At 38.2% G+C, this 12,058-nt stretch overlaps 1 protein-coding gene across 2 annotated transcripts in view; it reads right to left on the reverse strand.

Annotated features, from left to right (window-relative positions):
* Positions 1–12,058, reverse strand: part of kif4 (kinesin family member 4) — a 49,476-nt gene that overhangs the window by 13,911 nt on the left and 23,507 nt on the right. For both annotated transcript variants that reach the window (XM_069893038.1, XM_069893037.1), the window contains exons 20-26: positions 11,796–11,906; positions 9,278–9,430; positions 8,633–8,730; positions 7,160–7,289; positions 6,345–6,515; positions 4,680–4,778; positions 4,179–4,256 (exon numbers count right to left, since the gene is read on the reverse strand). In XM_069893038.1, coding sequence (XP_069749139.1) covers positions 4,179–4,256; positions 4,680–4,778; positions 6,345–6,515; positions 7,160–7,289; positions 8,633–8,730; positions 9,278–9,430; positions 11,796–11,906 — 840 coding nt within the window. The remainder of the gene's footprint in view (positions 1–4,178; positions 4,257–4,679; positions 4,779–6,344; positions 6,516–7,159; positions 7,290–8,632; positions 8,731–9,277; positions 9,431–11,795; positions 11,907–12,058) is intronic.

The raw sequence follows: 12,058 nt of genomic DNA on the forward strand, positions 1-12,058 counted from the left end.
AAAATTCACCAAGGTTTCTGGGCAAGGGCATTTTAGCTGGACATGGAAGGAGAAAAGTACGATTTTCCAGGTAACTTCTGTGAAGACTCTCATGTAATTGCTCTCGACATCCAAGACCATGGGCACATGACTTTGTTTAATAATTAAGCAAAGGGGAGAGTACAAAAATCAGTTTCCAATAAAGAAAATGGCTTTCTGCCAATCAAGAACAGGCACTAGTGTATGGTAGATATAGATAATTTTGAGCCAAGTGAAAAAGAAACAGCAGTGCAAGTGCAGCTTATAAAATTAAATTATTTACATTTGGCAGCATTACATGTGCTGTAGAGATCTATGGTAGGTCCACTTAACATACATTAATAATTTGTAAGAGAATGTCGTGAACATGGTTTGCAAGTTTGCAGATTAGACAGTGAAGGATATTCAAGATCACAACATAATCTAGGTGAAGTGGAAATGTGGGCCAGGGAACAGCAGATGCATTTTTTGCAATTAAAACCAGGGCACGATACAGTAAACGGCAGGGTTTCAAAGAATGCTATGGAATAGATAAACCAAGGGTTACATGTACATAGTGATGAAAAACTGACAAGGGCATTGAGCAAAGAAGTCAGAGTGTCACCTTATATTCTCCGTACAAGAGAGCGGTGAGAATATATTGTGCAATTCTGGTTGCCAGACGATAGGATGATTAACTAAAGATGAATGAAAAAAATTTCAGAATGGTCTGGAGGGCTCAAATTAGAAGTGGAAGTTGAAATTTCTCTCCCTGTAGCATAGAAGGTTAAGAAGTGACTTTTTAAAGAGATATACAAAATCATGAGGGGCATAAGCAAGGCAAATATTCTTCATTTTTTTCCAAGTGTAGAGAAATCTAAAACTAGAAGTCACAGATTTAAGGTGAGAGGCAAAGATTTAAAAGGGACTTTTTCCACTCCCACCAGAGTGAGGTGTTTTTAATGAAACAAATGCCAGAAGTGGTAGAGGTGAGATATGGACCAAACACTGGCAAATGGGACGAGCTTAGGAAGACAACTTGGTTGGCTCAGACGAGTTTGAAAAAAGTATCTTTTCCACAAAATGAAACCCTACTCATTAAGCTTCTGTGGCATGTAGCCAAAAGGCTCAGGGGACCCAAGAATTCTCTATAACTGATCACAACTGAAAAGATTAAAATTTTAATGTAGTCTAGAAATAGTTCCATTTCAAACTGCTACAGCTGCCTTACCTGTTAACAAAACTGCCCACCACTGACAAAACTCGCCGGAATTGGATAGTAGAAAGGAAGGAAATTAAGAAAGGACTGGGGAGGGGGTGCTAGAAGAGGGCACAAGGTGGCTTTGGCAAGTAAGATTAAAGAAAACCCCAAGGCATTCTATGCTTAAGTGAAGAAGGGTGACAAGAGCAAAGGTATGGAGTCTCAAGGACACATGTTCTTGGAGGCAGAAGAGGCTGGGAAGGACCTAAATGAATACTTGGTTCAGAATTCACCAGAGAAAAGCATCTTAGTCAAGGGGATGTCAGAAAGAACAAGATTGTGCATTGAATCAGTATGAGATTAAGAGGAAATGCTGGATATTTCTTAGAAACATTAGGAATGGCAAGTTCCTGGGACCAGACAAGATGTACCATAGGTTGCTATTTGTGACAGGTTTATATACATTTTTGGGAGATAAATTGGGGTAGGTTTTCTAGTGTAGGTCACATACAAACACTTTAAAACAGTTCTTATTTAAAATACTGGAGCTCATGCTAGACAGACCGGTGCCAAGAGCCTTTGCAAAAGCTTTAGAGAGTGCCCAAGAGACTTCACTAATGGATAGTTGTTTACAAAAAGCCAACAGATGAAAGAACTCATCAGATCCACAGACTGTCTGGAGTGGAATTATTTTATTCTAAGTGGATCATGTGGTTTTGCAAGCAGAGAGAGTAAAACAGGCTTTTTCTCAGAGAGAGGGAGAGAGAGAGAGAATTCAGTTCTACAGTGTGACAGTCAGCAGCAGCTGAGACTAGAACAGGACAAGGTGAAAAGCTTGTGGAAAAACCCCATTTGGAAGACAGGTTGTGAGTGCTTAGTTCAGCCTGGTCAAAGCCCTTGTGGTTCATACAAGAGGAGAAGACTGGCTGCCTAATGTTTCACTTGAAATAAGGGAAACAAAAAGTAACTCTGGTGACCTGAAAGAAAGAGTTATCATCTGGAAAACCCTAATGGGGCACGTTTCTTCGGCAAGACACTGAAGTGGCTGGTTACAAGGAATCAGTGTGGATGTCCAGCAAACAACAAATCTTACTCTGAAAACCGAAAAGAACCTTCCTGACCGGGAACCATTTATATTTCAAGCACCAAAGCCTGGTGAATTTCATAAATGTTAAATTCTGTGCACAGTACAAGAATTGCCTGCAACTAGTAAACTTGGAGGAATGAAAAATGAGATTGGACTGTGCACATGTGCATTTAGAATTAGAAGAGAGTTAAGTTAGGTTAGTTAAGATAATAGTGACAAGTTAAAGTGTGATCCTGTTTAAAGATAATGAAAAGGAACTTTGGTTTAAGTAACTTTTTTTAATCTATCCTCTGGGCTCGTAACACTATGGGAGGGGAAGGACGATTGCTGGGGCATTGGCAATGATCCTTGGATCCAGAGGATTGGCAAATGTGGTCCCCTTGCTTAAAGAGGGCAAATAGGGAGAATCCAGGGAATTATAGACCAGCAAGTTTTGGATCAGTGGTGGGCAGACTATTGGAGAGGATTCTCAAGAACAGGATTTATGAGCATTTAGAGAAGTACAGTCTTCACGAGGATAGTCCACATGCTTTGTGCCTCACTAGCCTAAATGAGATTTTTGAGGTACCAAAAGAAATTGATGTAGTGTGGTAGGTGTGTGTATATGGGTTTTAGTAAGGCATTTGGCAATGTCCTCTTTCCCTCCCCCCCACCCCACCATGAGAGATTAATTAAGAAAGTAAAGGAGTGGAATCTATGGAACCTTGGCTATGTGAATTAATAATTGGTTTGCCTCCAGAAAGGAGAGTAGTAGTGTAAGGAAAAAACAAGTATTCTGCCTGGAGATCAGAGACTAGTGTTCTGCAGAGATCTGTTCTGCAGAGATCTGTTCTGCAATCCCTGCTCTGTGATTTTCAGTAAATGACCTGAACAAAGAAGTGTAGGATAGGTCACTAAGTTTGCAGATGATATGAAGGTTGGAGGTATTGTGGATAGTGTTGAGGACTCTTGTGGGTTTCAACAGGATATAGACAGGATGTAGAAATGGGCAGAAAAATGACAGTTCAATCCTGACAAGCGCGAAGTAATGCATTTTGGAAGGTCAAACCTGAAGGCCAAGTACTGTACATGGTTAAATGGTACATTTAACAATGTGGACCTTAACAAAGGACCTTGGGGTTCAAATACATAATCTCTTAAAATTGCCACACAGGTTGAAATGCCAGTTAAGGCCTATGGTCTGCTAGGCTTCATTAATCAGGGGACAAGTGCAAGAGTTGTGAGGTAATGTTGCAGCTCTACAAATCTCTGTGGAGACCACACTTAGAATACTATATTCAGTTCTGGTCACCTCAATACAGGAAAGATGTGGAAGCAATGGAAAGGGTGCAGAGGACATTTACCAGTATGTTGCCTGAATTGGAAAATGTGTCTTATGAGGCAAGGTTACCAGAACTAGGGGTTTTCTCTTTGGAGTAAAGAGGGATAAGAGATGACTTAATTGAGGTCGACAAGATCATGAGAGGTAGAGAAAGGTAAATAGTCTGCACTCTTTTCCCAGGGCAGGAGTAGCAAATACCAGAGGACATTCCTCCCTTCACTTTGTACGGATGTCCTCTGGTTTAGGGGCGACACCAGGGGCAAAAATTTTTTTAAATATATAAATATAAAGAGTTGCAGGAATCTGGAATGCATGGCAAGAGTGGTGGTAGAGGCTGCAACAATAGGTGCAATTAAGAAACTCAGACAAGAACATGGATGAAATAAAGGGTTACAAGGTCAGAAGGGTATTTTTTTTTGTAAGATATGGGTCAGCACAACACCGTGGGCCAAAGGGTCTGTCCTGTTTTCTGTATGTTAATTCTATGTATAGAATAAACTGCATCTCAAACAACTAATTGCTCAATTTTTTTCCATATTCCGTTTTTAAACTCTTGACCATCATTTACGTACTTGCTTATACAATTCATTCTCTTCCATCAATTGTTGATTCCGTTCACATAACTCTTTCATCTTCTGGATTTCTTCATCCTATCAGGTTGGAAAATTTTAATATGGTCAAACACACCCTTCTATTAAACCTACCATATTCCATTATTTTCAATTCTATTCACAAGCATCTAATTACAAAGTACAATTGATCAGTGAGTGCATTTAAGGTGGTTAAGAAGAGGGATGCAGATAAATGGAGTTTGCGTTCAATAGAAAATTGAAAAAGTCTGCAGTTTCCAGACATGTAAAATATTTAACTGTTTCTCTTTCCACAGACGCCACTCAAGCTGCTGTGTTGGTAGAATTTTGCATATATTCAGAGGAACCTCAATAGGGGAATTTATTTATTTTAAAAAAAAGACTTGAGTAACCAGATCATAATTTAAAATGTAAAGCAAGATATACACCCAATTTCAGTACTGCAGATGATGTGAAATAGGAAATGCACTTCAAAACACTTACTTGGAACTTGAGCCTCTCCAGAAGTTGGGCCTCTTGATCATGAGAGGAACCAGTTGTCAAATTAGAGTTTTGAGATAACTGGCGAAGCAGATAAAAGACCTGAGAAGTAAATGGTTCACAAGATCATCATGGCAGTTTTAAAATGTTAAATGAATGATAAGAAACATTATTGTGCAATGCAATTAATTAGCTTTGGTCAGTCAAATACTGTCATAGGATAAAATATAATATTGGTAACATGTGACAAATCCTTTTGTCAAGTTCTAACTTTGCTGTAGATTCTTCCATTTGAGAGCACAACAGGAACAAGTGTTAAATACAAGAAAATATCTACCTCTTTAAATGCCTCCACATTTGGAATTCTAGAGATATACCACTAAATAAATTCCTACACAACTTTTTTTTTTAAATTACATCTATCGTCTTATATGGGGGAAACCTGCCATTTTTTAAAAATATACACTCAACGGAGCTAAATTGTCATCTTTTCCTCTCACGCGCCAACACTCAAATCCCTCTGCACTCATTTCATCTCTATCCATTTTAGATGAAGAATTTTGATCCCTTCTACCAAATTGCATAACTTGATATTTTCCCATGCTCCATATGCCAAATTTTTGTCAGCTTGCTCAACCTATATCCTGTTATAGAATGTAAGTATCGTCATCACATTTTCCCCCATTTTTACATCAAACAAAAATGTAATCCTACCCTCTCCCCTCCATATCATCATTATAGATAATAGAGAAAATGACTGCTTGTCAAAGCACTCCACAATGAAAAAGCTCCTTCTGTCCCTCTTGGTAATTATTATTCTCATGTTAACACACTTCCCAAAACTAAGGATTCTTGTTTTGTACACTAATCACATACCTTCTGGAAATAGAAATGAACCTATTTTTTGTTCCATCCTCGTCGAGCTCAAACAGATCTTTCTTTTTTTAGAAAATGATACCAACTTGATTTGATTACATTGGGTTTTTCAAATGGTGAACCATTTCTCAAATCAGAATTCTTCTAAAAGGGTGCAGTTTCTCAATTTTGTCTCTCCCCTTACTAAATTAGCAGGTCACATTGTAGTTTTCCCATCTGTTTTCTTGAAAAACCTTAAATGCAGGCTATCGGGTCTTGACAACTTAGCTGCTTTTAGTCCTATTAGATTTTTACCCTTACTTTATATACCATTATAGAAGATGATTGGTAACAATCTCCATTTGAAACTAGGCCATCTGTTATCCTTGGGAGATTGCAATACAAGGAATTATTTGTAGAGCAATGATACTACACAAAAAAAGCTTTAGATATCTGAAATGTCCAATTTAGACTATGAAAAATACACAATCTGAAACATGCTGCCTTGTTCAATGTAATACAACATTTGACAATAGTAACATAGTACAATGGGAAGCTGAAACTGACACCTAAACGGAGGCAGTAAAAACAATGCTGGAGAAACTCAGGTCAAGCAGTGTATTTTATGTAGCAAAGGTAAAGTTACATAACCAACGATTCAGGCTTGAGCCCTTCATCAAGGTACACTGTTCGACCTGCTGAGCTTCTCCAGCATTATGTCCTTACTTCAACCTCGGTGTCCACAGACTTTCACACTTTACTTAAATTGAGGCAACCAAGTTGTCAAGTTACCGGACTAGAAGAACACTGTACCTTTTCTTGGTGTCGTTGTTCTTGTTCCAACAACTGTTGCTGATGCTCAGTCTCCATCTCAGCTATGCGGCTTTGTTCTTCGATTAAATTCTTTTGCAACTCTGCGCCATCAGCTTTTGTCTGGTTTAATACACTACTCATTTTGCTATGTGATACTTTAGATGATACCAACTTTAAAATTAAAAAAAAACATTATTTTTTTTCCACTGAAGGCCAAGAATTATCAGCATCCAAAAACATTAACATCCATTTTTGTACTTTTTTCTCCCATGAAAATAGCACACCAACTTAGAGGATTACCAAGATAGTCCATAGAAAGGTTAACACCCAAAAATAAGGAATAAGATCATTCTACTGACTTCTCTCATCTTAAAACATTACAAGTTTGAAATTCAACCGTTTACCTTTCAGTATCCTTCCAATTTGAGAAGATATGGCACAAGGTATCACTAATATAGGAACATGCATCTTATCAACCTCAGTATCATACACACCAAGAACAAAACAGCCAAAAAGCTCATATTAACTCAGTTGAGTGAGAAATGAAAAGGTTAGTTATGTTTGCAATGTCTGGAGTAGAAACTACATCCATGTCTTTTGAACAAAACCTTGAGAAAATCCTCTGCTTGAAAAATAGCTTTGGACAGTCAAGCAGATGACAGGTCTTGTATTTGAAAATGTAAACTACATCAGGAGTTGGGCGCTACATTTATTTCTTGTTCTCTTTCTTGATGTAGTTATTACATATCCAGTTAATACGAATTTAATAACAGCAAAACTATGGGTTCTGCTTGGACACATTTATAAGTCCTCACCTCTTTCATGAGCCACTTTAATCCACACTTTGCTTCTAAAATGGTGGCAACTGAATCCCATCGATGCTTTAGCCTCTCTTCATTGTCTGCGTCCATCAACTTTTGCTGGAGATCAGCAATCTGAGCACTCCTTTTAAAAAAAGCAAAAACAAAAAACAAATGAGAGTTAACCCGCATGTTATCAAACCAAGTAAGCAACCGAAAATTCTTAACTGAATATTGGCTTGCTGAAGCACCAACCAGATCCACTGGTGGACTAAATGTGGGCATCATAAGACATTTCAAAGTTGAGCTTTGTTTATTAGTTTATCCATCCGGAATTCTTCAGATTGATTGGAGTGTTTTAAAGCTTCTTAAACTTGCTCTTTATCACAAAATTCCAATAATTTTGGATACAATTTACCTTTAAGCAGAAGCGGCATCACACTTAACACAATTTACCAAAAAAATGCTGCTAAAAATAGTTCTTTAAGACGCGCAAGAGAAAGAAAACCAATGTTTCTCTCCTTATCACCAATAAACTCGGATTGGCGGCATCAAGACAAAAAGCAGAAACATGGACTGCAATTATTTTTCTCTTCCATCTCATAAGCCACATGTTAAACTGATATGAAGGTCAGGACCATCATGTACACCTCACTATTGTGAATCTCACAACATTTAATCACCTGTATCTGGCAAAGATTAACTATAATGAAGGGACTGTCCACAAATCACTTTTTTCCTCAAATCAGTGGTGCTGCCGTGGCTGCGATTATGGCAGTGTGGCCACTGGTGTCCAGCGCTCCTCTGAAGATCCTATTGCCCGATAATTATGCTCACATCCCTATAGGCTTATACCACTTGCAGAACAGGGCCTTTTAAAAAAAGCATTTGCAGAGGTCTGTGGCAATGCTTGGCAACCCAGACCGTGAAGCATGTGTGAGGTCTCGGGAAGCAGAGAATTGGCTTCCCACTGAGAAGGGGAAACCTAGGAGAAGAACCGGCAGGATAAGGGGGAACAGCAGAGGGCCAGTGAGGAGCTCGGCAGCTGAAGGATTCACACCAGGCTACTGGGCTCTGGCTCATAGGAGTCGTGAAGGTGCTGATGGCTCACAAAGGGCCTCTGGTGTTAACAGCTTCTTAATCATATCCGTGATTCGGAAACAGAGGCCAGGAGCACTAGTTCGTTACTGGAATAAATGGGAGACCATGCAGCTGCAAAGATTATGATACTTCAGGAGGCAGTGGCATCAGAGGAAGTGGGATTCATAGACACTGCATCGAAAGAGGCCATTTTTGCCTCTTTTTCTTATTGAAAGAGGCACTGGGCTATTATCACCTCTGTGTGCCTTAATGTGCAACAGATTTTGTGTACCCATATGCATGACAATAAGGAACCTTAACCCTTAAAAAATAGTTTGACAGTCAACAACAGTGTAACTATGCCATGAATATTTCCAGAATAAATTTTAGTATACTTCCACCAAGTACCTGAGTTCTATTTCTGTTTCCACACTTTCAATCTGTTTGTTTATAGATGGATCTGGTTCTGTGTTTTTCATTAAATCAGTCAATGAAAAAGTTCGTCTCTACACGAAAAGAAAGAATACTGAAAACAGGAGAAAGAGAGGAAATTCTACTTAAAACTGAAAAATATCAAAGATCTTGAAGACTCGTACTAAACTGAGAACAAAATTCAAAAAGGATAGCAGTGCAATTGAACAGAAATTTAATATGTATAATCATAAATCATCCCACAATTGGATGAATTCACAGGACTGGTGTGCATTCCCATAACCTAGTGTTTTTTAAAAAAAGTTACAATCAGATTTTAATAACAATGCATTAATGAAAAAATGTACAATAGCATTTAGTAGTGCGAGGGGCTTACAGCACTAACATTTGTAAAATGAAGACCATGGGAATCCTTATTTCTATGCAGAGTAGAGTTTTGAACAGAACCAGAGATTCTGATGTTCTAAAAATCTTCCATCTATTCTGTGACAATCTTACGTTCTGAAGATTTGTCATACAATTCAAATTTGACTAGCTTGAAATCTGAAGGAAGTTGATCTTGCATAAATCAAACAACTGGACAATCTTCCATGCTCCTATGGCTTAATGGCCAGTACCTACCCGAAGTTTTGGTGGTGGAAGATTGGCTTCTTTCTTCTCTTTGAGAAAGGCAAGCTCTTGTGCCAAAACTTTCCTATCATCCAACAAAGAGTTCAGGTGATGACGAGCCTCTTCTATACTTACAAGGACCTCCAGTTCATTGGCCAGCCAATTCTGCAAAGCAGAAGAAAATTTTTTTTAAAATTTCAATTCTTTATGAGTGAAATTTGGAGATGTTAAAGCAGCGTGCCATCAGCGCGTGCCTCCACACATCAGTACATGCAAACAGTCCATGCATCAGCAAACTAGAGGGTATTTTACAAAATATGCATTGGTTTAATAGAAACTCTGGCAAGTGTAATTATAATAAAATATAAAACCAGGGTTATTAAATTAAGCAAATAAACTATTGCAAATATTCAAAGAATTAACACATTAACAAATACACCCTCCTTTAAACTACAAAAGGCATCAGGCAAAGTAATTCTGACAAACCAAAAGTTCATGGTAGCATTGGACCAAAAAAAGTTGTCAAAATAAGCCTAGGATTAGTAAACCTCAATTCAACGATCCAACAAAAATTCTCGAAAAGGAAAAGCTGAATGAAAAAGAAGCATGACTGTAGTGGTAGAAAAAGTCCAAAAGATTAGCAAAAGCTAATAATGGAGTCCATTGTAGATCTAGATAATTTATATTGGTGCCAAGGAAATGGCAGAGAAATGAAAACAATATTTTCTCTGATTTAAACAAAAACAACCTCTAAGAAAGCCTACATTGAGAGTGAATATTAATCAGCAGGGAAAACATTGGGAGAACTTAATGGAACCAAAATTTGACACCCCAACAACGTATTGGCTTAGCTTTCAAAGAAATTGCTGTGACAAAGGTGTATGTTCTGGTAGTCAACTTCCAACAGTTAATAGATTTGAAGGTACAAAATGAGACTTCATTATTTAAGAGAGAGAAAACAGACCACTTAGCCAACTGGAAAAAGTAAAACAAAAGAATTTAAGGAAGAGATGAAGTAGAAAATACAATTGTGCAAAGTTAGCAAGGAATTCCAGAAGGGGAATTATTTGACAAATCTTTTAGTTTTCTTTGAGGCCTGCTTCCACCTTTGCATGTAGTATATTTGGATTTTCAAAGCCTTGAATAAAGGAATCACATGAATGGGTCAGGGACTATACTAGTGTGGACAAGTAACAGATAGTAACAGACAAAGCATTTTATTTTTAGTCTGGAGGCTGTGCCTAATGGCCATTGCTGAGGCCCCTATCAGGAATGGACAATTCAGATGAGAGGATTGGAAAATTGAACATATCAAAAGAGAATTAAAAAATCTTTAGAGATCTGATGTCCATGTACAGGGATCACTGGAATTTAGATTTCAGGTAGATCAGATTAGAAAGACAAATAATACATTACAATAAAGCTATTTGACAAGGAAAGACAACTGACAAATTATATGGGACTCTGGTGAATACTGTGGTGGCTCACCCATGTGGCAGGCCAACCAATCATGGTTGACTCTGCAGTCAGAGACGTACACGGGAGCTCTCAGTGCAAAACAACAGACAGGAAGTTGATGTCACTTCCGCACCTCACGAGTGCTTAGACCAGCATGGATCTTTTAAGCGCGAGAGTTTCAATCAGTAGGTTTGAAATTCTACTCAACTCAGCAGGTTTTTTCCACAATGGGTGGCTGATAGCCACAATACCACACTTGAAATATTGGTCTTATTCAAGGATGGGTGGATGATGCAAGAGTTGAATTTCTAGTAACGTTGGCAATGGAGAGATGCAGGTGTGAAATTGCATTGAAATAGGAGAAATTTATACTGCTTGAAGAAGTAGATGCTTCACCTGAGAGGACAGCCTTAAACTAAGTGTCACAATTTTAATACAAGGATTAGGTCTTCAGATCAGAGTTGAAGAAATTCCTTCACCTGGAAGATCTTGAAAGTTTCTACCCAACAAGACTGGATGCTCAGTGCCTGGAATATTTAGTTTAGCAATTAACAGAATTTAACTACAAGAGAATCAAGGGATGCATGATTGGAATTGGAAATTGGTGCCAAGGAAAAAGATCTTCAATTATCTTATTGAATGATAGGGTAGATACAAGGGACTGAATAGTAATCTCTTGCTAGTTTCTTGTGAACTATCCAAATGCTACCCAAACTGCTGAACATTTCTAGCACCGAGTTTTGAATTTAATGCCCAGCACTTGCAATAAACTTTACTTTTATAACTTGTAATTTTTTGCTGGTGGAAAGACTTTAGCATTCATCTTGCCATTTCTTTATTGATACCTAGCCTCTGTTCAGCTCTTGGGAATACAACATGTGCAAAGTTGGTCCAATTAAGGTGGCATAGTGTATGGCTCACTATTATATTGTTCTTATTTGAAAATCAGATGCATTTTAGTAGCAGGAATGAGCAACAAATAGGGTACATCAAGGACAAAATTATAACCAGAGCAGAATATCCACCACAGAAAACAAAGTAAAAAGATGTTTCAAATGCATATTGATTACACCTTAACTCTACTAGCAGCCCCTTCCATTCCACGGCTCAATTCTTTGCGTTTTTCAGTAGCATCCTTTTGTTTCTGTAATGCATCACGCAAGCGCTTGTTTGCAGCAGCAGCCTGCGGAGGCAAGTGTTAAAACAGAGCAAGTTAGTCCCTAGGAAGCTTTACCCCCCAAGTCTCATTTACAGAAAACTTCCCCCCCCCAGAAATAATGTGAAATGTATCCTCAAATGCCAAATTATTCTCCAGTTTTAATATAGGCCTTCCTT

Source organism: Narcine bancroftii, chromosome 8, assembly GCF_036971445.1.
Source record: "Narcine bancroftii isolate sNarBan1 chromosome 8, sNarBan1.hap1, whole genome shotgun sequence".
In the NCBI taxonomy this organism is placed as follows: Eukaryota; Metazoa; Chordata; class Chondrichthyes; order Torpediniformes; family Narcinidae; genus Narcine; species Narcine bancroftii.